Raw genomic sequence first — 25,880 nt, forward strand, 5'->3', positions numbered from 1 at the left:
ACTCCTGCCCGAGGTGAACTTTGACACCTGCAGGACAGCTGCAGGCTTATTGGCGCTGAAGGTTTCATCACAGATCAAAAGGCAACGTGACGCTGCTTTAAATCATCTCCTGCGTTCAGCGGCAGCGCAGAGGGCGCTGCTTTAACATGACTCGGTGCACAGCTCTGAAACGTGCTTAGGAGGGACAGATTTCTTTTTTATGTGGAACATTTTTAAGGTTCACCATAGAGACCAAACAACACGTTTACAAGAATGAGGCCACCGACGGAAATCAGCGTTTTTCTCCTTTCTCTTCTGGCACCTGGAGTTTTATACACAATGAACAACATCCCAGCGCTTCAGGAGTAAGTGTGTGTGTAGTCGGATCATTTCAATCTAATCTCGGCCTGTTGTGTGGAGGCATGGTAAAGCCGCCGATATTAATAGGCTTATGAAGCGGCCCACAGCCTGAAGGGAAAAGGGCGTGTTTACCCAGAGGAGAAAAAAAAGATTCACCAAGGCTGGAAAATCTAATGCTGTGAACTTAAGAGATCCGTTATAAAGTCTTAAAACGTAGGCCTAAATCTAAATTAACGGAGTGTAAGGCTATATCGCCCACGATAATGAGCGTTAATCAATCAGTGTTACATCCCCACACTGCTCCGAGCTTTTGAATTTCACCAAAGAGAAACTGGCAATTAAAGAGCCGAGAAAGCTTTGAAAATAATCAAGTAACAGAAATGTTAATCTTTTTGAACCCTCTATCTAAACGTCCTCCTTTTGTGGCGAAAGCTGCGATATTTCGCAAAATTAGATCATTTTAAAGTCTCGTCGATCGTCACTGATCTTGAGTTAATTTTTATAAAGCACAAAATGAAGTTTAAGTTTTATTCAAAGACTTGTCGTTTTATAATAAAGCAGCTTAGAGAGAATTAATTATCTACGTCGATCCTGATTTACTGGTTAATGTTCTCCAGAATAACTTTGTTGTGTCTGAACTCGTCCTCAGACCTCTGGTTATCTTGGGGATGGGAGCGGTCATCCTGGGGTCTGTGCTTCTCCTCCTCTTCCTCACTGTGCGGCACAAGGCCAAAGTGGACCCTTTGTTCTATGGTACAGTCACACTAACACATGCTTTCATATAAATGAGTAAAGTCCAGGTGGACGGTTGTTATTTCTCTTTCTTTCTCTGTATGTTTGCAGTGTTCGCAGAGTTTTCCTTCACCTGCCTGGTGGGTCTGACCAATGCTTTAGAGCAGGATGGGTTCATCTCTGGCTTCATGGGCTTCTACATAAAAATGGTAACCTCTCGCTTTTCTCTCCAAGACTGATCAGTTTTGGGGTTTTTTTTACTTCATAAGTTTAAATGTTAAAGTTTGGATGTTTCTTTCCCTTCAGGGTGAGCCTCATCTAACCACTGCCTATGCATTGATGATGTCTTACTGGGAGGGCATCGTTCACTTCATCCTCTTCCTCGTTATCATCCACCGCATGTTCTCTGGGTAGGTTTTGCCGCTGCCGTCACAGTCTCTCATGTCTGTGCTTTAGTGAGACCTCTGACTTTCTGTCGTGCAGGAAGTCGTATCGTAGCCTGGGCCTGCTGTGGGCAGGCTCCTCCATCGCTCATCAGATCGTTCACATCCCAGGAGTGGTCATTGGTGAGAGCAGCATGAACACAGTCTGGTCAGATCGGCGCAGTTGTTTGTGACCACGTGTATTGATGAAGTTCTCATTTGTTCAGGCAAGTATGGGTCCAACATTCGACCAGCGTTTTGGAGGAATATCCCCTTCTTTTTGGCACCTTTCTGGGCAGCCTCGCTGCTCTTTAGCAGACCCAGAGAGATGCAAGTCATCACAGCAGATAAGGTAAAAAGTTCTCGCTTTTAGGATGTGTTCATTATACACCATATACTCCGAGAGTAGTCTAGCCAGAATCTGGTTACAGCTTACATATCTGTGCATATTGTAGTGCATTAAACTTTAAAATTCTGTAGCCACCTTTCTAATTAGGAGTCATGCTCAAGGTTGGAGACTAACTCAGCTGTCATAGGGCAAAAGGCAGGGTACACTGGGACACAGGGCTAGCACAGAGACAGACTATTCCCACTCATGCTCACACCCAACTGAGACTCATCAGTTAACCTGATATGCACCTTTGTGGATCGTGTGATGTCATCTGATTGTTGGGGTTTTCTCTCTGTTATGGTTCATGGGTTTCTAGGGTCTTTACCTCACAATATAAAGCACCTTGAGCGGAGTGTTGTTGTGATTTGGTGCTACATAAGTGACAGTTAGACTGATTTAAATTTGAATAGAACAGGATCCAAATGACATTAAATTATACTTTAAAAAAGTGTGTGTATGTATGTAAGTTGGGAGAAGAAAATTGTTGTTTTTGCATATGAACTCCAGATGGTGTCAGAAAAATCATTTGGGGACATTTCTTCACAGTTGGCCTTTTTAACTTGTACCCACAATAATATTTATTCCACCTGAAATGCATTTTTAGTACTTGGAAAAACTCTGTTAGGTTCAGGAGGTGCTGGAGGGTACGTAACACCCTCTTGCTTGCTGTGAATTTTCCACACAGTTACATTCTTTATTCCCACGTGAGCTCAGTGGGACATCACACAGGCTTCCCACTGGGGAGCAGGCAGTTTGAGAGCTGTTTTAATATCCAGTTTGACTGTGTTAGACATTTGTCTTCTCACAGGCAGCTCCGCTGGGTAATCTCCAGACACGTTCAGTTTTCCGATGCCCGTGTGAAAATAACCTGTACGGTGTAAAATGAACAGCACCAACATCAACTGTGAACATTTCTGTGTCGAGCAGATCGCTGCAGAGCAGAAGAAAAGTCTGCTGTTTCGACCCATTGACCTGCTTCTCTCACTGCTGTTACTGGGATCCATGGCCTTCTCCGTGTTTAGAGGCTTTGTAAGTGAAACATCACAAGACCTTTTCTGCGTGTCGGTACTTGCGCTTCTGTTCGCGCTCCAGTCTTAACTCTCTTCGTGTTGTGCTGCAGGTAGTGCTGGACTGTTCTCTGGACACCTGTTTCACCTACATCTATCAGTATGAGCCGTACCTCAAAGACCCCGTTGGCTTTCCCAGGGTTATGGTGAGTCTGGAGACCGAAGACTCAGAAACTGAGTTAACTCTAATATAATATGTAGTTTATTGTTTAACTGTTTGGTGCACAATTCCTTTAGATGCTCGTGTACTTATTCTATGCACTGCCATTGCTAACGGTCTTCATCTACGGTCTGAAAACACCTGGATGTAGCTGGATGTTGGACTGGACCATCTTCGTTGCCGGCGCCATGGCTCAGGTAATTGTAGTTTTCTCATCTCGTGCTGTGATTAATATTCGTTTAAACAAAAGGAAAAATGGAAAGCTTCATGTTGACTTCCCTCCCCCTCACTCGCTGTTCCCTCCAGACCCAGTGGTGCCATATCGGAGCATCTCTGCATTCCCGCACTCCCTTCACGTACCGAGTCCCAGCAGACAAACGGTTGCCTGTTATCGCTCTCAATGCGCTGCTCGCTGCTGCACCGGCGCTGCTGGCCCTGCGCTGCCACACAAACCCTGCTTATTTTATGAAACCTGTTCCTGCGGGACAATCCAACAGCAAGAAAAAGGAAAACTAGACCACACGCAAGCCACGGACTGGTGAGGAATGCTTACTGGGGCACGAACTGAATTAAATGCACACATTTTTCATCCCTAAAACCCAGAGGAAATCTAAAAACATTGCTCTCTCTGACTCAACTGTTAAAAAAAAAAAAATCAGTCACCTCACCCAGCACTTCCTGTATGGACTTCTGGACCCTGATAAGGAGGCTGTTGATGGAGGTGAGGACCGTGATCAGATCGCACAGCGTTCAGGTGACTCATGCAGACACCCAGTTTGTATCGTCACAAAACTTCAACTAACCTGAACCATGCAGGTCAGCAGCAGCACCGGAGAATGATTCAGTCCCTTTTTCTTTTTTTTTTTTTCTATACAGAAATCTAAACCAAAGCTACAAAATTTGAAGATTCATTTTTTTGATCTTGAATATTGCAACTTTCACCCTTCTGTGATTTTTAGCACCCCCAACGCTAACTGTGAGTATATTAAATGTTGAATATCAGCTGAATCCTCTGTAGGCTGAATAACTTAAGAGTTGCTGATAAGAGAGATGACTCACTCGAGCTGATAGCTTGGAGAAGAAAAAACCACCTGGTGATCGACGTTGTGGTCTAGCCTTCATGTGACTGGAGCCTATAAAGAAATCAGACAGATACTAATCGCTATTCCAGTCCACTCCAAGTCCAGACTGTCATTTTCAAGTTAAATATTCAGTTTACAGTCATGTGAAACGGGGAAAGGAAGCACATGGAATTTGTTTTTGCTTAATAAACGACTTAAATGATTACCACGCTCATTCTTTCTATCTACAGTTTGAGAACTGGAGCGCTGAACTGTGGCTATTTTTGTATTATAAAAATGGGACACAGATTTCTCGCTGCTAGCTGTGCATGTCAGTGTTTGATTAAATTACATTCTCATTAACCTTTTCCTTCGCTAAATATTGAGAATATTTATGACTCTCATATCACGTCTGAGCTTCTAAACTTAAACGCACTTCTTCCCGAACCAAGTGGTTTACGGGTTCAGCAGTCGCGTCTCCGCAGCTGTCAGTGTTTTCTCCAGCTGGTGATGTCATTGTGCCCTACTGCACTGCTCAAGTTATCAGACTGATAAGAGGTGAACCCTGGATTTAGGTGAGCTGTCAGACACAGCGGCCATAAGGATTACTGCAGGAAACGTCTCAAAAAGCAAAAACAAAAACATGTTTTGGCTGCTAAAGTGTCATTTGACTTTGTAAATAGAACATTTCCCTTTTTTGTGTACATACAATAGGATATGCAGGACACAGCTGAATGTAAGATGCAGTACAAGAAGTTTGATCACTGAGTTTGTTTGTTTTTTTTGTCTTTGTCACAATTTGTGGCTCAGATTAAGTTTGTATTTTATAACACACTTACACACTTTAGAAAGCACAGTGCAAATAAACACAACCCTAACCCTGTAGGCTTTATCTTATTGCAACATGAGTGTCCATTAAAAACAGTTTAGTATGGTATAAAGTGTTGGACCCACCAACTGACTCTCAGTCATTAGGGTAGAGTCATGACCAGCCATACCGTCCGGCTCTGTAAATGAAACAGTGGGTCGTTTTTAAAAAGCTTGGTACTGTAATAGGAAGAAACTGATATTCCAGTGTAAGTGATGATACTGCAAAGCAGAAATATTTGGGAAACGCAGCAAATCAGCCAAATATAGTGGCAAACAATATAAAGTTTACAAGCTGAGTCCTGAGGCACATACCATGTAAAAGTCTTCATGCTCTGCTGAATCAATAACTGCAGAGCTCCAAACCTCCGCTAGCATCAACCTCGCGCCAAAAACTTCCCGCTGGGCACTTCATAGTATGTGTTTCAAAAGCTAAATTGCTCCTGGAGGTGTACTTTAATCAGGTCCACCTTTGCAAAAGAAGATATTTTGCTGCTTCAGGTGAGTAGAGCATCAACAAAAGCACTGTACAGAAGAGAACAGGCACTTTAAGTCAGATGTAGCATGACAGGGAGCTGTTGTGAAGGTGGCTTGCAAAGCAGCTTGCAGGATTCTGTAACTTTACCCAGACTAAAGTATTTTAAAGTGAAAAACCTATGATAATTTTCAACTCAATAGCATCCATAATTCACTTGAAATGATCTGTATTCATCTTATACTGAGTCCTGATGTTGCTCCTCAGTTTATCTATTGCCTAAAATAACCATTAAGAACTTCTTATTGACAAATCCAGATGCTACAGTCAGATGATCCCTTGCCGCAAGGGGTCACCACAGCGAGTAGCTCCAAAGTTTTACACCAGATGCTCTTCTTAGTTTAACCCCACAGGGCATTTTTGTCTCTAGCTGGAACTGAGGTTTAGCTCGCACTACACTATGGAGCTAAAACAAAATAGAGAGATAATAGTAGGGGGAAAAACCCCGACTCAGATTAACTGATCTGATCAGGTTCTGGGTCGAGCATGACCTCGTGGCAAAACTACGCTGCGTTTGAAAGTGAAAACAGCTGATAGCATGAATGAAAAGCAGAACTTTTGTCCATTTTGTTCGCTTTATTAAGAATGGAGTACAACAGCAGGACAAAAAGTCATAACACCAAAAAAAGTGGATAACAGATCAAATATCAAAGAGACAAGAGACAAAAAAAAGAGTGACATTCTACACATCGTGTAAATATGGCCGTGCAAATTAGGTACAATCAAGTGGTTATCTCAAATTATTCTGTAATCCCACCCACACTAACTATGTCAATGGGACGTATACATTAGCTGAGAGTGCTTATGGGGATTGGGGAGTCTATCGGATTGGACAAGGTCCAGCTATTGATCAGGTTTGAGCCAATAACACACGTCACAATATTTACAGTACAGAGATTAGAGGCAATCAAATGATTAATTTTGTTATCGACTGATTGTTGGACTTACATATTGGTATAGAAAAATGGTGTTACGTCAGCTTTCTAAAGGATAAGTAAGAAAACAAGCATGTTCACTAGCAAATGATTCATAATAAATAGTAACATTACACAAACAGATATTAGAAAAAAAGCACGTCAGTCGAATAAAAGAGACCAGCTATTCAGGTGCTCTATGGAAAAGTAACAGCTACAGTACACGTACAAAAAGCTGGGATACCAGGACTATCTTGCATCAATTACATCTGTGCTTTGTAAACAGAATACTAAAATGAGTTACTTTTTTCATGTAGAACAAGCAAACCTTTCCAAAAAAGTGACTTGGCACTCCTCTAAGTTTCTGTCTTACATGCATACGTTCACACACTGCTGTCAGGCTGACAGACCAAGAGAAGGTTATAGTTTGCAGACGAGTGGAGGAGTTACTGTTTGGGAGGGCGGATGTTAGGGCGGTGCTAAAGTCAGTGTTCGCATGGACCTCGGTTAAAGAAAGCAGAGAGAAAATAAAAAGAAGCATCAAAAAGCATGGAGGTTAGATTATGGGGATAATCTTATTCACTGGGGGAGTAAAGCTAAGCAGAGAGCACGGTTAGTGGTTAGAAGCAGGAAGGGCAAATGGAAATTGCTGTGATCTACTGTCTTTCCTTATGGGCCATGGTTAGCACCTAGGCATTGTGGATGTTGTATTATTTGGTTCAGTAGTAGCTGTGTGCGTCCTCTCTGGCCTTGTGTCCCTCTCCTCCGTGTCTCCTGTGGCCGTGGCGGTCGTGGCGCTGGTTGCGGTGATGGCGTCGGTACCGGTGCAGTCGTCGAGCTGCAGAGGGGAGGAAATGGTGACACGTTGTATATGAGCTGCAGTAGATGAACAACACACTTGTCACTGTGCACAATTACTGCACTGTACACAAAAATCCCATATTCACTGGCTAAATCTCTGCATTTATTTTCTTACTCTTAAACGATCTGCTCTGAAAGAAGCTTAAGTGTGTAGTTGAACCATAAATACTCAAATACTCAAAATATATTTCCTTGCTGAAGGTTCCCATCGCTAATCAGCTGACTCTTCAATGCTACACAAAAGCCTAATATGAGCTGATACATTATTTATTAGTGAGTCACCTTTGTTAAGATGGGAAAGAGTTAATAAATGATACTTAACAGACTTAAAGCTCTGAGGTTGGTTGATGCTAATTATCGGGTTTGATGAAATCTTCAAGGAGCTGCTTGGATTGTAATTTCACTGATTTTAAATGAATCATATTTTACTGCGTTGTTATGTGTGTGTGTGTGTGTGTGTGTGTGTGTGTGTGTGTGTGTGTGTGTGTGTGTGTGCGCGTCTGTGAGGTCATATTTACATCCAAGATCTTTACAGTTGCTTTGACTTAGTGTCCTTGTGCACAACAGAAAGAGAACATTTCTTTTCAGACTTTAACAATGAATCTTCTGTCTCTGTCTCACAACTATGAATGAAGTCATCATTTACGGGCTCTACTTGCCAAAATACGATCACAGGCATTATGAGTATTGTCACACACATTTATAGCGTTTATAGAGTGCCACAGACATGATTTGTGAGCATGGAGCACTCTGCTCAGACACGAATAAGGACGGAAGCGTACCGCTGGGAGGGGAGTAAGGATGTGAAGCGGGAGAAAAATGATGCGATATAGGAAAACGTAAAAGTGCAGAGGACAGTCAAGACATACAGAGATATGCATTCAACAAGAAACTGTGACCAAACAGACGTGTGTGAGAAGATGTTTCATTACTTTGATATACTGATGTATATGGTAAAAGTTTTGATAAGGTGTCCACTGTGAATCTAACCACTGCGTTTTGCTCACCATCAAATGGGCTTGCCTTTGTAGTTACACTAATGTGTCTGACACCTGCATTAAAGGTTTTCAATGTGTTAAACTCATTTGTGTGCATATATGCATATAAATCAATCTGAATTACAAAATTGATTCAAGAAATTTGCCCAACCAGTTCAGAAACTAATGACAAAAGTGACTCAATAAAACAACAACCTGGCAGAACCGTCTGAATTTGTAAGTGAGGAGCAAGGCGTGAAAATAATCAATAAAAAACTTGTATTGGTGGCACAGTCACTATTATAGAGCTCCAAAGTCACTACAATGCTGCAATGTTATGGTATAATAAAAAAGTAAAAAGGAGTTTCACATCTCAACTTCTACTCAGCCTGTATGTGGGGAAAAAATTTTTTTCTCCTCATACATGATGCTTTCAGTTTAAAGCGACCACTCACACTTTGTGCAGATGATCCTTGGTCGCTCCCAGCTCCCATCGGCCCGGCAGCGTGCGGTGGGGATGTGGCGCTGGTAGAAGCCTTCAGAGCACTGGTAGCGCACCACTGAATGGATATCATAATGTGATCTCCTCCGACCTATCAAATGGGCATTCTCCACCGCAGGCGGGGTCCCGCATAACACTACAAACAAACAGAGAAGCCTCATATCACTCATACAAAAAAGGCTGAATTCCTGAAGAGACATCCAGAGTTTATTTGACATTAATTAGAACAGACACACTAATAAATACCCATTAGAGCAGTCATTGCATATTTTTTTATGTATGTGCTAATGTATAGTAAATGAAAGCATCGCACAATATGCACAACAATAACTCGTGAAGGTCGTCATTTGCAGGAGTGCGCTGCCTCTAGATGGCAGCCTTGTTGCTGTATCTGCTGACAGAAAGAGCTGTTTTAAGGGGCTAGTCTCTGCAGTAGACAGGGACTACAGCCAAACCACAGAGCCATGAGACCACAGCCAGACAAGCAAACACTCTCAAATGACTTAATCCCTCTCCCCCTGTCCTCCTTTATCCTTCCCCGTCCTTTTCTAAGGCCTCTTGATGGTCTTCCATGTCTTCTTTCTTTTTTTCCCCCCAAGTCTATGTGATCTCATTGCTTTCACATTTAGGTTGACTGAATCCCAGAGGAAAGGCTTGGGTACAGTAAGTATCAAGAAAAGCTGACAAAAAACAGCTTGTAGGAATTTCACATGGCGTTTGAGAACAGGACAATAACTGCAGTTTCAGTTCTTCTGCCTGAACAAGTGTAAGTGGGGCCAGGGGAAAAAGATCTGCCAATGAGAGGAAGATTTAGATTGATATTCCTCTCAAAAATCAATACAGGTTTTAGCCTGAATCTCAGCCTTCACTTGTGCATTTTGTCAATTTTTGGAGCGTCTGCAGCGATGACCTTTTATAGAGCAAAAAAGCAACTTGTGAAGTGTAGCCAACTACTGATTTTCTGCATGAGAACTGGTGGCCAGCTGGTAAGTACACAGAAAACCCAATCATGTAAAGACAGGAGATCTTTGATAGGGAGCGTCCTTCCCTGTCCGATAATCTGAAAAGACCTTTTTCAGTTTTGTTAGCGAGCTGAGCATTGTTACAGTACCTGTGCCTTTCTTGCAGATGTAGGGCAGGTTGTAGTTGCAGGGCACGTCGTTCCACTTGCCGTCCTCATGGGCAATGGTCACCACGCAGTCCTCGCCACCTGCAAAGAAGTTATCGGGCTGGCTCTCCCTCCAGTTCTCGTAAACCTGCACGGCAGCAAACACCAGATTTCACCTGCATTTGAGTTCATCTGTAATTGTAGTCAGGCTGGGATTCTTGTCATATTTTTAAGTGAAAAGAAAAAAAATGGTATTTTTACACAAATGTGATTTTGTGAGCTTTAAACGTGTGTTTCCTATTGAGCTGGTTTATTATGATGACTTTTCACAGTCTGAAAACAGGAAGTGTAAAAAGCGATCACTGACCAAGTCGTTGGTGTCGGTCCACTGAAAGTCCTCTTCCACTGTGCGATCGTTCAGACCGATCCAGGCGTTGTCGTGACCGAGACCTGGAACAAACAGTACATGGCTTCCTTTCATTTAACTGCTTCTGTAAGATCTTTATTTGTGTATCTGATAGCATCACACCGCCACCTTCTCCCTCTTTTCCGTATAATCGAATTTGTGAATCATGTTTTTTGTGACTTGCTGCTTTCTCTTCTTGTTTTTTTTTCACACTCTACCTTTTATTGTTTTTATCCCTCAAGCTTCGATTTCACGCCCCTTGTTTGTGATGTATGATATTAATACTTTGTTCTGCTTTAATATTTTTTTCCTAAGAGTGTTGGGTTTAATTTGTGCCATTTGTCTTGATTGTCTCCTTCTTTTTCTTTCAAAAGATTATGACTGAATAAATCAAAATCACCCGTCAGACATACCGTTGATGAACTCCTGCTCGGCAGCAGAGACGACACTACTGAGGTGGGCGCTGTGCTCTCTGCAGTCTTTCTCTGCATCCTCCCAGGTGTGTCTGTGGGTGAAGTACCTGTGGGATGACACGGTGAAAGCAGATTTGATTCACATGTTATGCTTCCCAAAAGATTTAAATGATGTTCAACTTTAAAACGAGACATCTGATCTTCCGTGTTCAGTCTCTACTTTAACTCCGTCAAAAGCACGTTGGAGGAGATTTCCTCGCTAATGATCCATGCGCTCCAAGTTAATCTGCCTACCTATTGTGCTCATTTCCAGCACAATAGTTTCTGCCAGAGTAGCGTTGCATAATTCACAGTTCAAAATAACAATCCTTTTACCTGAAACAAGTTGTTTTAGAGTTGTTTTAGCTGTCACTCCCAGAAAGAAGTTTTGCTGCATGCCTGAGATCAACATATTAAGGTTATCAGCTCTCAGCGACACCATTAACAGCCAAGAGTGGAGAAAAGTTTCAGAAGGCGACCAAAACCTGTCCTTTTGACTCATCGGGCTCTAACCTCATTATATGAAACTTTGAGGATGCTCAAAATGTGCAACCAGCGCTGTGGAGTGGAGCACTGTCGCCAAGAAGGCTTCTGTTTTTAATGCTAATAGAAGTTTGCATGTTCTCTTTTCCAGCTGTGTCCTCCACATTCTCTGGATTATCCCAAAGTCCAAAGACATGCAGGTTAACTGGTGATTCTAACCTGGTCATGGATGTCGAGAATAAAGTATTATATTAATGTATGGTTAAAGTATGACTTGGCTAAAAATGGCTGCCCCTCCCTGAGCCTGCTTCTGCCAGCAGTTTCTTCCTGTTATAAGGGAGTTTTTCCTCCCCACTTTCACCAAGTGCTTGCTTACAGGTGGTCATCTGATTTTTGGGTTTTCTTTCTATTATCTTACAATATAAAGCACATTGAGGCAACTATTGTTATCATTTGATACAAATTAATTTGAATCTCCCCTCCAGCTCATCCATGTTATCTAGGGCATCTCACTCTGGTCCATCACCAGCAGCATCGAGACTCTGTCAGGATCCAGTCATTCCTACAACTTCTCTCTGCTAATTTTCTCAGTCTTTCCTGAGTAAACTGGCACAGAGCAGTAAAGTAAGCTGGTTCCGTTTTCCATGATTCTTACCTGTAGCAGTGGCCGTGGAACTTCCTCCAGCCGTGCTCACAACCTTCAACATCTGTAAAGAGGAAGGGAAGTTAAATTGTTTCTTCTTTAAACATAGTCAAATACAGCACGCTACGTGAGATGCTATAGTCTATATAAGGAAGCAGAATTTTGTTTTTTTCCTTCCATTTAGCAAATAAAGACTAAAACATATGACTCGCGCATCTTCAGAAGTAAAATACATGAACTGTAATTATACACAGGCTTCTTTTCCATTCTCAGCACACGTGGTTCTTTCTCGGCACTATTGGTATTCATTATTAACACCAAGGCCCGTAGAATCATTTATAACCGCAAAGGTTAGAAATTCATTAATCCTCATTACAACTAGTGCACGACATTCACACACAAACACAGGCAAACACACACACACACACACACACGCGCACGCACAAGGAGACGGATCTGTAGCTGGAGGTGTCCAAGACCAGTGCAGAGATGAATCAGCGATGTGTGTGTGTGTGTGTGTGTGTGTGAGAGAGAGTTGTATGTGGGTGATTAGCGCCATGTACCACACAAACACTAAGATTTTTTCCCGATGTTTCATGATGCACATGCTCATGAAAATATTAACTGAAGCTTAGAAAATCGCGCGCGTGTGTGTGTGTGTGTGTGTGTGTGTGTGTGTGTGTGTGTGTGTGTGTGTGTGTGTGTGTGTGTGTGTGTGTGTGTGTGTGTGTGTGTGTGTGTGTTTGTGTGTGTGTGTTCACAGGAGATTCACCCAGTATCTGTCACCCTGCACAAGTCTGCAACACAAATTTTGGAAACAAGGAGAACCTCTGGACTGAACAAGCTGTTCCATTTCCTTTGACTTTTTATTTAAGAATCGAAAAACATTTTGTCAGCTGTCCACTTTATTCTTTTTACTTTTATACTATATATCATCTTCTCAGTCTCCTTTATCTTTTTTGTTCCCACATTAATTTTTTCAAGCACTTTGAACTTATGCTTCAAAGGTGTTTTATAAATAAGTGCATCCAGATCAGCAATCTTTTTTTCTGTGGTAACAACAACTCTTCCTGGGGTCATTAAAAACGGGCTATTATCTACAAAAGTACTTTAGTAGCTACACATCTTCATCTGCTTGTTAAGGCTGGCATGTCTCATGTCTCATGGCAACAACTCAATACATTTAAGCATGTAGTCGTGCTCAACACAACCTGCTGAAGTTTAAACTGAGCCTCAGAATGTGGATGAAAGCTGATTTGGCATGGTTGTTGGTGCAGGTCTGAGTATTTGAGAAACTGCTGATGTCACACACAACAACTTTACAGTTTACAGAGAATGGCATAAACAGCATGAAAGCATGGATCCATCCTGCCTTGGATCAACAGTTCAGGCTGCTGGATGATGGTTTAAATGGAGCGGGAGATATTTTCTTGGCACACTTTGGGCTCCTTGTTACCAACTGAGTATCATTTAAACACTACAGCCAACCTGAGTATTGTTGCTGGGTGTGCTCATCCCTTTATGACCACAGTGTACCTGTTTTTTAACGACTTCTTCCAGCTGGATAACACTGGTTGTTAGCTCAAATCATCAGGAACTGTTTGGGTTTCTTTTTAACATAACATGGCAAGGTGTAACTATTAAAGCATCAGGAAGTGGTATTCCTATCCCCAGATTATTATTAATGTATTCATAATTATGAATAATATACTCTATATGATTTTATAATGTGTAATAGAAGGACTTTTGCTTTAGACATATTTTGATGCTAATACATTTGTACTTTACGTGAAGAAGAGTTTTGAGTGATGCTTGTAACTTGTGCATATTTTACACAGTTGTATTTCTAATTTCAGTGTAAAGCATCTAAATATTTCTGCAAAAATATTGCAAGACAGTTATCCACTCAGTTGTCTTGTGCAAAATCACTTCCACTGTAATATTGTAGGGTCTACCTTACAATATAAAGTGCCATGAGGCGACTGTTGTTGTGATTTGGCACTATATAAATAAAATTGAATTGAATTGAATATCATGTGTAGTAAGGCACAGATGATATCCACCAAGAGAGATCAAAAATGCCAGTTTCCCATTTTAAATGTTGCATTTATGCAAACATACATAAAACAGTTACTGCATTTATGACAATTACTAGTCATAAATGATAAATCAACATTAGTTTCACGTCACACACAGTAGAAGATGTTTTTTGATTCTTATCACCTGCTACACAAACCTGTGGAAGTGTGGATGTGTGGTGCTGACGAAAAACGGTGGAAATATTAACTGACGCTTTGAAAATAGTCTGTGGATTTACGTGCATGGCCAAATTCAGTCAGTATCTGTCACGCTGCAGCCCTGTGACACTCAGATACATTGTCTGATATCTGCAAGGCGACGCACCCTTGTGATATTGTGGTATGACACACGGCAGTAACAGATGCTGCACACTGATCAGGATTATTTCCACCAGCACAGTTAGCAACAAACCTTTCAGAGCAAGCGTCACAACGGTGAAAAGGCCAGTTTCAAACACAGACTGCAAAATAATTCCTTTCACACAGCTCGGAGTAATCTGTTATTTAATCATGTATGTGTTTGTGTGTGCGTGCACCAGCCTCTCACCTTTCTCACACATGTCTCCTCCGTAGCTGGGCAGGCAAAGGCAGAGGAAGGAATCAATCTTGTCGATGCAAGTGCCTCCATTTGCACAAGGCTCGGACTGGCAGTCGTCAACGTCTGCGGTGAAGGGAAAAAGCAGTGAGAACAGATGGGTTGCAGATCTCATTAGGGTTCAAATTAATAGGACATATTCAGCTGAAGTGATGCTGTTCAGAACAAAAAAAAATAAAACAGTGTGGGCGTCTGCTGCCACTCAAGCTCTGACACAAGATGAGCTGGTTATTAGTCCTGCTTTAAACACTGAAATGTGTCCATGTTGCTGAGTACATTATCATAATTCAGACGCGGTGTGAGGAGAATACAGACAGTCTAATCTCCTCTTACATTCCTTATTTATCCTCATTCTCTCACAGAGGAAGGCACTCTAAAAGCCTTTCTAGTGTTATTACATTCTTTTTATGCATTTACCGAATCCAAGGTTGACTTCATGTGTCTATTCTCTTCTTTTCTCTCTCCGCATTGTCTCCATTTACAAACAACTGCACGAGCGAGAAGTAGTAGGCTACACAGTGGAATGCTTTTCTTTGAATGCAGTTAAAGAACAGGCGTAAATTTGATGGATAGCCCAGCAGAAAAGCAGAGTCTGACCAAAAGATCTAGGTTCAAGCTCTTGTTTTAGCAGATCCTGCCCCCAACCTTAAGAGGCCTTAAGCAACAACAGAAACCCTTCCAGCTCTCTGCAGCTGCTTATGCTCTCTAACCTCATTTATCATTATAAATGGAGGGCATGTAATCTTCCTTCACCAGTGTGGGGTTTTTTTTGACACAGAATAACAGATGCACCCCCGGACTGCAGAAATCTATTAAAACTCACAGCAAGAGTGTAGAAAGAAGGCGACTTTCAAGTTCAACAGAATTTCAAAGTATTTCCTCTCAGCTTAATGACTGCTTAGTTCCAGTGAAAAGCAGTGAAAAGGCCAGTGGCTGTGAATCTGAGTGACAGATCAGCCCAGAATGACCTTTAGCCTCATGCGAGACTTTCACACTTCAGCCTGAGTGTGATGTTGCAAAAGGATTAATTTTTAATCTGGGCTAACCTGCGGTTGTGTGTGTTTCAGGATGCACTGTGAGATTGTTTCTGGGCCTTTTTTTTTTTCCTTTTATGACTTCAGTTTAAGGTCGTTTATCTGTTTATAAAAACGTGCAGCTCTTTTAAGAAGAATGAAATAAAATTAGGCTGTTTTTTGAGGATGGATTTAATGACTGATATCAAGAGATTTATGCTAATGTGTTTTCTTGGAAGAGTTCCCACTAGTCTGTGTGGAAACTTTTAATCAACCAAACAATGTTGTTTGTCCCTAAAATCAAATATCAACTCAAGAGAGCACAAATTCCTAAAGTTTCTCAAAATTCACATGTTGTATTCAGAAGAAAAAACTACCTTAAAGGCACGATGTGCAGGATTTGGCTTCTGTGGCACCAAACTGACTTTTTTTTTTTTTAATTGGAACTCAAATTAAATGATGTACTGAATGTTGAACTCAGTCTTACATGATTCAAATCATCAAAATCACAGGCACCTGTTCCTAAATATAACAAATGCATGCGAACCCCCCGGTCTCGTTATGTAGCCTGACTTTGAATGACCTCGGGATCAGTGGGAGCATTGCTAACCACACACAGTTCAACACGCACCACTAACTCTCTCATTCCCCCATTAAAATCAGTGCAGCTCTTTGTTGTTCAATATAAAAAGTCTGATCCGATTGTCCCGCTCATCCATTATGCAGAGGGGATGCTGCTCCTCAGAGACATAATACTGCAAATTCTGCAAATCCACAACAAAGCCTTGCATCATGCCCACGCATCGGCTGCTGGCTGTCAGTTTGATTGTCTGCCTGTCCATCCGTCCATTTTTACGTGACTGAACGCACAAAACTTAGTAAGAACAGGGTGCTACTGTGCATGCAATTGTGTGTGTGCGGTTTGTTTTGTTGACTCGCTTCCTTGATTGACTTGCTGTTTAATAAGCAGAGCATGTGTTAAGTAACAAATCTGGACCCTCAAGGCAGATTTATATCTCGGTTTCAAAGGGTCACAGTCCCGAAGCAAAAGTGCTCCTGGTGTCTGCTTTGGGACGTGCAGAGACAGAATGAGGCTTGTAAGCACGTCTTCTGAAATATTACCATGTTAGGGAGTCAGTCAAGTTAATGTGTACAGTATGTTGGGACGTTATCAGTATTCACAGCATTAATACAGTTCCTGAAAACGTTTCATATACATACATTTTTCAGGAAACACCTTATATTCCGGTGTAATGATACTGTGACGCTGACACTAACAGAGACATTAACAGAGAACGTGACTTCGGCTTTGTTTTAGACTTTCCTGCACGCACATGATGCAGCAAGGGAACAGCAGCTTCAGATATTTAGTGCATGAGTATACACCTATAAACGGTTAGAGAGTGTTTCTATGGTAACCTGACCTCATTTTGAGAGAACCGAGTAACAAATTAAAAAGAAAATATGCCAGAAAGCTGTATTTAAACACCTTAACACCTAAATTGCAGAGTTATGAGCCTCAGCTGACTTGAACACCACCTGGCAGTGGCTGTTATGTGTGTCATGAATGCATTGCATTGTGGTATATTTTTTGCTGGTGTTATCTCCTTTGCTTGCATACTCTAAAACCCCTGGACAACCTATGCACTTGGCACAGTACTGGGTATGCTGCAACACTTTGAAAATGCTACAAAAAAAATCCAACACATCATTTTAGTGTGAAAATCTGATCGTTAGCAATGGTGTGTTGGACACATTTGTATTTGGGGTTCATATTAGCAGTTTTAAATATTGTTTTTCTATGAAGACACATGCAATCCATAGTTGAATCTACGCAGATGTGTGTTTTTGTATCAAAACACAATCTGATTTCCTGATACCACCAGTGGTGCTGATCCGATACCATGTAAATACAGGGCCAGTATTGTTAATACCAGTAGTGATCCTTTTAACCTGTAGATGGAGTTTATGTAGGGGAGAGCTGTGTGTCATGATTTATGAGATGAATCGTGGAAAATCTGAACAGATTTTAATGACCGCTAACTCATTTTTACTTTCCACAATAATTAGACAATACACACAACAAAGCACAACTTTGAGATTTTCATGTGAACTGGTTTTTTTTTGAGACCTGGGATGTAAATGTGTCTGTCTCTAAAGGACTTTGGGTCAACATCTGTTGTTTTTAATGTGCTCTAGGCTATAAATAAAATAGACGTGACAGTCAGACATTTTTCATTCAGTACGTTTGTGGTATACTTTTTCTTTTCCAAAAAGAGCTTTTATTTAACATAATTCAGTGGGCTACATACTGCACTTAGAGGAGAGAAACAAAGTATCGAGCGTATTGCACTAGTATTCTATATCCAGTATCCAATACCAGCGCTGGTATCAATACAATCTATATTTAGATTGGTCGACCACAACAACACAACGGCTCGGCAGGCTCAATTCAGATCTCATCTTTTAAGCTGAAATAATAAGTAGCTCAAAGTCAGGGACTGAATTACATGCTGAGAAATAAATGGTGAAACCGACACCTTCTCTGTCTTATAGTTTTATTCGCGTCACCGTCAGTAGGTTTTGTAAAACATGGCAGCCTTCTGACCTTGTTCTTTCTATCTGTAGCATCACTGACTGCAAAGTCACAAATAACAGAGAACAGCAGCTTTCAACTCTATTTATACCTCTGCAAAGTAGATTAGCTTTGCTCTGCTTTTCGTTTCTGTCCATCAGCAGCACAGAAATCTATTCAATGAAAAGATTCATCAATCAAGTTTAAGGCACATGAAGCCATTCGGGTGGGAAACAAATCATTCATTTGTTGTGCTAATTTGAGTCAGTGAGTTCTGATATTATTAGTAGGGTGGGGTTTTTTTTTTTTAACTCCTGGTAAAACTAAGCGGCCTTGACATGACTCCAGAACCTTAATCTTTTTCTTCAAGGGACAAGAAATCAATTCAGCTTACAAAATTCAAGAGGCTGTAATGATGGAAGTCTGTTTCATTGGCAGAGATTTGTCATTTCTGTCCTGGAGCAATTTTCTTTTCTTTCCTTCACATTTTTTTTTTAGCTAAAATAAAAGTTTTTTATGCAAATGCTGACTTAATTTGACCCTGAGGGACTGTAACCATCAGCCGACCCTGACAGTGTGAACTTAACCTTTGACCTCTGCCTCCCATTGGCCTTATCTCCCACAGTGATGGACAGCTTGACCTTTGACCCTTTTAAAGGGCTGTTAGAGAGCCTTACTTTCTTAAATACAAACAGACACGGGGATGACTTCATTATATCACAGTGTATGTTTGTGTGTGTTGTGCATGTGTGACCGTGACCCACCAATCTCACAGTTCTCCCCAGTGTATCCTTGTGGGCAGTAGCAGGTGTAGCCCGTTCCCTGAGGAAGGCACTTCCCTCCGTGCAGACATGGGTTTGTCATGCAGGGCTCCACCTCAGCTAAAACAGATGGATGGATGGAGGGAGGTGAAGGGAGGAAAAATGGAACCGTTAATTGGCAACATTGTAAAAGAGAATGTTTTTTGTGTTTGTAGATATCATTTATTTTTTTCAAGAAAAAGCAGGTGCATCTAATCTCGCAGGCGGTGAAAAGATTTCTGTGTTAATCCTCTTAAAATGGACGGATTAAACATAATTTCCTCAATAAAATCAATGTATGATTCTGAGAAAAGAAAAAAGAAGAAAAAAGACACGGCGCTCTAAATTTTTCATCAGCGCAGCTCAGTCATAACCAGCAGTTACAACAGATGCATATCCATTTCACACTCCGTCTCTTTTCAAAGGGATCAGAAGCCGAAGAGCCTCAACCTCGCCATCCACTCACAGCCACAGTTGTCATGGTTACCATATGGAAAGCGAGCCTGCGCTCACTCCATTGAGCATAGTGGGCAGCGTGAGAACTTGAGACATTAGCCATCCTCAACAGAAATGAGGGGACCTCCCGCTGAGCGCCTCGTCCCAGCCATTCACCCCCTAAACGTGTGCGTGTGTGTGGTCCATTTCCACAATTAAAAATTTCCATATCAATTGACACACTACCACGTGTTTCTCCCCTGAGCTGCTCGTTATAGCAAGTTAAGGTCTTTGAAAACCACCACTCGTTCATCCTGGCCACAAAAGCTCGGCTGTGGGAGTCTTTGTTCTGCCAGTTCTCTCCCTGACACCGAAGGCTGCTTAGGTGGGGGTGGTGTGTGTTTGTGAGGTTGACGGTGAATGTCTTGGTGTGTGGCTTTGTGTATTTACATGGTACGATGAGTTAAAATCAATACTCTGGCTATGATTAGCCCTCAGGGTGAGATTCTTCAATAACTGATCAGAAGCACACATCCTCTGAATGATCGTAACACTGCGAGCTAAAGGTTAAAGGACAAAAGAGCATTGAAAGCTTTCAACCACAAGGACCCGAGCGAAGAGAAAGAACTGTCAATAGCTTCAGCTCTGTGATGAATTTTGCGAGCTACTCCTCTCGCATCACGCTTTGAATTCTGCTGAAGTCAGGTGCTAAACCCAGCCATGCATTTCATTTAATGTACATCAGTGTGGGCTAACGTGCACTTGCACCCTCTGCATCAGTCAAGGTCACATCTTGACAAATATCAACTGCTGTGACAAGCAGATTTACGCCTCGTGTGTGTGTGTGTGTGTGTGTGTGTGTGTGTGTGTGTGTGTGTGTGTGTGTGTGTGTGTGTGTGTATGGATGTATGTGTGAAAGATAAACCTTGTGCGATTGCTCGTTCATTAAAGCGAGTGGTGCAGAAAAATCAATAGCCCGTAGTGGGAGCTGACAGAGTGGACTGCCCCTTCGCTCTGCACAGAGGCTGACAGCTCGGGTACCAACATCAACAATAAACTGGCAACAGCAAAACTGTACTCATGTAAATATGTCTACAGAGATAGGACAGTTAATCCACAGATTATGCATTGCATCTGGTAATCATAGCCAAGGGCACAGCAACAGTACAGGTTATCTTGAAAATATGATTCGTGCATAAGCACTCGCAAATAGAAAGGTGGAAACAAGACAGCTGGCTGCAATTTAAATGCCACAGAAAGATAAGAATCTGCCTAAAAAGCTCCGACGTGCGTGTTTGTGCAGTGAATGTGGAGCCACATGTGTGTTTGTTCACCTCTGAGGAACAATGCGCTTTTACTAAAGGTCCTTAAAGCAAACCTGAGGCTATTTCCTCCTCTGTCTCATTGATTCAGCTGACTGATGAAGTGCTCTGTGATCCAGTCAGGAGAGCAAATAATGACCACCAGCATGAAACCCAAACACAAGGGACCGAGCCCAAGCAGAGGTGTGTACACGAGAAAGACGTGTGAAGCTGAACGCTATTATTCAGGTCCAATCTGCTGCGAGTGACTTCATCCACTCTACTGTTTGTATAGCAAAAAAATATAACTGTGTGTTTATGGCCTTCTGCCTGCATGACTCTAGGGTCTCTCACTCAATCAATCAACCCTCATACTGCGCACCAGCGGCCCAGATGGTTGCCCTCGGCTTCTTGTCAATACAGTTTACAGCTGTTTTCCATCCGCAGACTCCTCGCCATGCCTGCCACAGACATGAGCAGCTTTCACAGAGCAAAAATAAATCACCATAGAAATGTGTGATAGCATGATGCCCAGGGGGGTTTGAAATGCTCAGCGATAGGACGCTTTCTCTGTGCGCTCTCATTATCAAGCACAAAATAAGAAGTAAACCAGGTGGCCAGCCAGCAGCTTCACTGCGCTGCGGACTTAATCATGAGTTGTGCATGGTGGGCTCATCTTCTGTTGCCAGGAAAAACAAACCACATCTTTTGAATAAATAAGCCAGAGGCAAGGTCAGAGGGAAAGTAATGAAAAGGTAGTCTTGAAAGATAATTCCCTCTTTTTTTTGTAATCCAACAACTCACGTCTTACTTTTCAGTTTTCTCTGGGACAACAGCTTACAAAGGCAAGCCTCAGACTTTACTCCAAGGAACAGGACATGACACAGGCGTGTACTTACTTGAAGGATGAAGTCGCTTCTATATTTCTCAATAGATAGACGGTGTATTATATTGCTTTGCAAATTACCCTGAAGACAATTTAATTAGTATTAATGCATTACTTAACTTTCTTATGCTGCCCAGCCAGTTGGAGCTACCATTAAAGCAGATATGATCTTTACTACAACAATGCAATATGAAGCATGCCATTCATGGTGATTATCGTACAAAAAAATTACCTTTAACGATACTCATAGCATCATTGTTTGGATTTCCAGACAGCTGCTTTCAACACCCATAAAAAAAGATTTCTAATGTCCACGTCTACTTTTCACGTCTTTTTAAGAAGACAGCGAGCAGCTGGTGAACATAGAATAGGATTTAGCTGCTAAAGAGCCTCATATTTACCTCAGGAGTTAGCGTAAGCCCCCAAAAGGTAAAGGCAACCAAAGGCATAACAAAATATCTGAAAACAGACATAAGATGCTTACATGTTGGACTGAGCGCTGTAGTGCTGATGTTGATTCCTCCTCCTCCTCCTGTGCTGCTGCTTTCTTCCTCCATGGTGACGGGTAACAGGGCCCCTGAGCCCACAGAATGAGACCAGGCAGGCTCCTCCTCATCTGGGGGTCCCGACAAGGACAGAGGGTTATCCAGAGAGCCGTTCACCACCACCTTCTCCACTGGGACTAAGTGAAGTGGCGTTAGGGCGTCAGTGGAGCTTTCCTGATTTTTTGAATGAGGTGACGTAGCTTTGTCTCCCAATCCAACAGTTTGAGTCTCTGATGGGACGTTAGAAGGGACTGAAGGTGAAAAAGATGGGGTTTGGGGATGGAGTGGAGGTGAGGAAGGTGTTAGAGTTGGAGAGAAGGAAGAGGGGATAGATGAGGGGAGAAAATGAGACTCAGCTTCAGATTGGGATGGCTTGAAGAAAGATATGGATGGCATGGTGGATGGGGGTGCAGATGGAGATGAAGATAGTGTCTGATATGGGGCATCTGAGACTGACAGAGATGACTTTTCTGCTTGTGGTAAAGCAGGGGAGGATTTGGAAGTAGGAAAGTCACTTTCTGTACCAGATGTGGTCATGTCTATTGGCTCATGAGGTCTGTCAGTGGTGATGGTGGTGGTTGTGCTAATGTCAGCTATGGCTGCGGTTGTGTCAGCTATGGTTGTGATCATGTCAGCTGTAGTTGTGATCATGTCAGCTGTAGTTGTGGTCGTGTCAGCTGTGGTTGAGGCCGTGTCAGCTGTAGTTGTGGTCGTGTCATCTATGGTTGTGGTTGTGTCAGCTGTGGTTGAGGCCGTGTCAGTTGTAGTTGTGGTTGTGGTAGTCGTAGAGTGTCCTCTCCTGTGACCTCTCTCTCTGGATCTTTCTCTGGATCTTTCTCTTGGCTTGCTTGTTCCGACTGGCCGGCGTGAGACCTGTATTTCTCCTTTTGCTTCTGCCCCGGTGATTTCTCCACTCCCCTCCTCCTCTGCTTTCCCTCTCTCCTCTCCTCTCCCCTTCTCTTCTCCCCTGCTCCTATCCTCCCCTCTGTTCTTCTTCCCTCTTCCTCGTCCTCTCCCACTGGCTCTGGAGGTCACCGTCTCCCCCCTCTTGTCTCCAGGCTGAGTCGTGGTCTCGGCATCGACACGGATCCAGGCGTCTCCGCTGGAAGAGGGGATTTCAGGTGCAGGCCTGGAGGTTATGGACGTAGGTGTCTCCGAGTTCTCCCAGCTCTTGTTGCTCTCTGTAGTCATAGATATACTGGAGGCAGCCAAAGTAGATGCCAGATGAGTGGGTGAATCTTCACTCGCTGGTGTGGTGCGCTCTCCTGTGGGACTGCTGAACCATGGCGTTCCCAAAGAAAGCAAACCTGTGCCGGGCATAAGGCAAAGAAAAAGACAAGCAAAATAAAAGTCAGCAGTGCAATTACTCCAGACAGGGAAAGGAGTTACAAAGTGAAATTCATCTTATGGATTCTCTCAGCTTTGCCAAGGGTGATAAAACAAACACTTCTAAGCTGTGTGAGCTTTACATCAGCTGTTTTCCTCCATAACTGTAGCTGCACTCTCTACACTTCAATATTAACAACACTATCTAGCAGGAGACCGAGAGAAGCCATTAAAAAAGAAGCCTCAATAGTGCTTGCCTCTATCTGTCAAACATTGGATGTCACATGGAAAAGTATGAAGTATGCGTAGAATTACTCAAACTTGATGCAGTTCATTTGTCTGAGTCTAGCGTGAAGCTTCAGAATATTAAGCAGTGTTTGTGTCTTTTTGACTTTTAAATGTCAACAAGACATAATCATGAAAAGAATAAACCAAGATTTTTGTAAGGGAAAAATATCTGAACTGGTGCTGAACAATATCGAACTTGTCACGGTCTGTGGGTTTTGTTATGGGATTTTTGGGTTATATTCTGGACGTTTGCGGTTACTGATGTTATTAGGAGTCTTCTGTTTTCAGTGTTATTGTTTGGCTTTGGTGTCACGGTTATCTCGTGTTTTGAATCTTCAGTTTTGGTTATAGTCTAATAATGTTGGTAACATTCTCCTCAGTGTTTCCTTTGGCCTCTTCCTGTCTTTTCGTTTTCCAGTTATTATTTACTTCCTGTTTTATTTTGGTAGTTCATTTGCTCCTGTGTTACTGTGTTTAGTTGTACTTCCTTTGTCTCATTGTCATTAGTTTCAGCTTTTTCTTATTACTTATTTCTTATCCCCTGCCCACTTCACTTGAATCCCTCATGTGTATAAATAGTGTTATCTTCCCCTCAGTTCTTGTTTCAGTGTCTGTTTCCTACGTGCAGTTTTCCTCCCCTTGTGTTCCTTGTCAGTAGTGATATTCTGTTTTTGTCTTTCCTATGTATGTTTGATTTGGAGGCTTTGTGGCAGCCTGAAATAAAAGTTTCCTTTTCAGTTTACTTCCACCTCCCCTCTGAGTCTTCATTTGGGTCCCATTACCTCTGCGTCATGGCAAAAATACTCAAAAAAATAAACAACTATAATCAAAATCTAAGATGAATCCACTATGGAAACTTTGGACAGTACTGTGCAAACAGGGATTTTGAACAAGAGTCTCAGCGCTTTCTTTCAAAGTTTTTCTTTGGTCATTGGCTGCTTTTTCATTTGTTTTTCAGCTTTTTAACCCGAGAGAAGCATCTGGCCCTTCAGTTGATCCACCTACTGTTCATTAAAGCCTTACCAGAAATGGTCTCAGTGGAAGGGTGGCAGTCAAGAAGCCGTACTTAAGGAAGGGAAACAGGGAGGAAAGGATGAGGTATGCCAAATTACACAAGAACTGCACTGGAAGTCAGTGACCACAGGCCTGATGGAGTGATGAATCTAAATTTGAGATTTCTGATATAAATCTTTGTCAATATTTACAGAAGAGGTGAGGACAGAGGTACAGCAGTGAGTGTCTGCAGCCATCTGTAAAACACGGTGTAGGCTATGTGATGTTTTGGGGCTGCATTTCAGCCAGTGGTGTTGGGGACCTTGCCAAAATAAATGGAATTATGAATTCAGAAAAGTACCATCGGATTTTGGAAAGGGTCTGATTGACAGTGACATTGACTATTGGCATGACATGGACTGGCCTCCCTAGAGCCCAGACTTGAACATTACTGAAGAAGTATAGGATTGACAGAACAGAACAAAAGGCAGATTACATCCAAAGAAGAGCTCTGAATGTCCTTCAAGAACCCTGGAGAACTATTCCTGAAGACTACTTAAAGAAATGAGTAGTCTCTTAGGAAAGAAAGCTTGTCTAAGAGAGTTCAATTGTGCAAACTATGTTTTTGTTTCTTACATATTGTATTTCCATGTATGTTTGCACACGTTTCACTAAATCATTGCACTTATTTCCCATTTTCCTAGCAAAATATCTAGAAATGTAGGGTAGCTCATGACTTTTGCACATTAGTGAAAACTATGCCACGGAGATGAAGAAATCTTCATAAAACATATATTTTTTTAAATGCTAATAAAATATCCACCACACTACCTTTGAAGCTTTAGTCAGCTTAACATTTATGTAACACAACGGATAAAAATCAACCCACATTAAGCAAAAATAATTAACATTGCGCTGTAGTATTGTCAGTGCACTGTATATTTTACTCTGGAATCCCACAGCTCTCTTCAGTGAAGGCTGCTCGTTAACATCAAAACATCCACACATACCTGACTGCTGCATCAGGCAGCGAATGCAACGAGGCAGACTTTGGTGTGAAAGCTATACAATTCTCTGATGTGGCTAAAATAAATAATTTCTATCAATAACATGTTAGAAACTAAG

The 25,880-nt window shown here is 42.0% G+C and overlaps 2 protein-coding genes across 2 annotated transcripts in view; one reads left to right on the forward strand and one right to left on the reverse strand.

The window, feature by feature from the left end:
- LOC147308538 (transmembrane 6 superfamily member 2-like) lies at positions 1–4,398 on the forward strand. The gene is made up of 10 exons (XM_086272756.1): positions 1–344; positions 989–1,092; positions 1,183–1,280; positions 1,378–1,481; positions 1,555–1,637; positions 1,721–1,845; positions 2,812–2,913; positions 3,005–3,097; positions 3,189–3,308; positions 3,418–4,398. Exons 1-10 carry the CDS (start codon positions 253–255, stop codon positions 3,625–3,627), a joined length of 1,131 nt encoding a protein of 376 aa, XP_086128882.1. The 5' UTR covers positions 1–252; the 3' UTR covers positions 3,628–4,398.
- A 1,738-nt stretch (positions 4,399–6,136) lies between these two features.
- The window catches only part of LOC147308539 (neurocan core protein-like), a 46,131-nt gene continuing 26,387 nt past the window's right edge, over positions 6,137–25,880 (reverse strand). Inside the window, exons 12-20 of the mRNA XM_086270729.1 lie at positions 22,088–23,455; positions 18,946–19,062; positions 14,546–14,659; positions 11,933–11,984; positions 10,756–10,862; positions 10,304–10,386; positions 9,940–10,084; positions 8,782–8,964; positions 6,137–7,326 (exon numbers count right to left, since the gene is read on the reverse strand). Of these exons, the coding sequence (XP_086126855.1) occupies positions 7,208–7,326; positions 8,782–8,964; positions 9,940–10,084; positions 10,304–10,386; positions 10,756–10,862; positions 11,933–11,984; positions 14,546–14,659; positions 18,946–19,062; positions 22,088–23,455 (2,288 nt within the window). The 3' untranslated portion in view covers positions 6,137–7,207. The remainder of the gene's footprint in view (positions 7,327–8,781; positions 8,965–9,939; positions 10,085–10,303; positions 10,387–10,755; positions 10,863–11,932; positions 11,985–14,545; positions 14,660–18,945; positions 19,063–22,087; positions 23,456–25,880) is intronic.

Source organism: Aulonocara sp. 'chitande type north' Nkhata Bay, linkage group LG18 (assembly GCF_057382095.1).
Source record: "Aulonocara sp. 'chitande type north' Nkhata Bay isolate Kocher_YH1m ecotype deep benthic linkage group LG18, A_spYH_male_GT1.1, whole genome shotgun sequence".
Taxonomy (NCBI): Eukaryota; Metazoa; Chordata; class Actinopteri; order Cichliformes; family Cichlidae; genus Aulonocara; species Aulonocara sp. 'chitande type north' Nkhata Bay.

What these genes read in the sequence shown, in the direction of transcription:
- LOC147308538 (XM_086272756.1), top strand. Translation starts at nt 253, where the DNA reads ATGAGGCCACCGACGGAAATCAGCGTTTTTCTCCTTTCTCTTCTGGCA. An exon ending in AACATCCCAGCGCTTCAGGA is followed by an intron (nt 345 to 988) that starts GTAAGTGTGTGT and finishes ACTCGTCCTCAG; the next exon opens with ACCTCTGGTTATCTTGGGGA. An exon ending in AAGTCATCACAGCAGATAAG is followed by an intron (nt 1,846 to 2,811) that starts GTAAAAAGTTCT and finishes TGTGTCGAGCAG; the next exon opens with ATCGCTGCAGAGCAGAAGAA.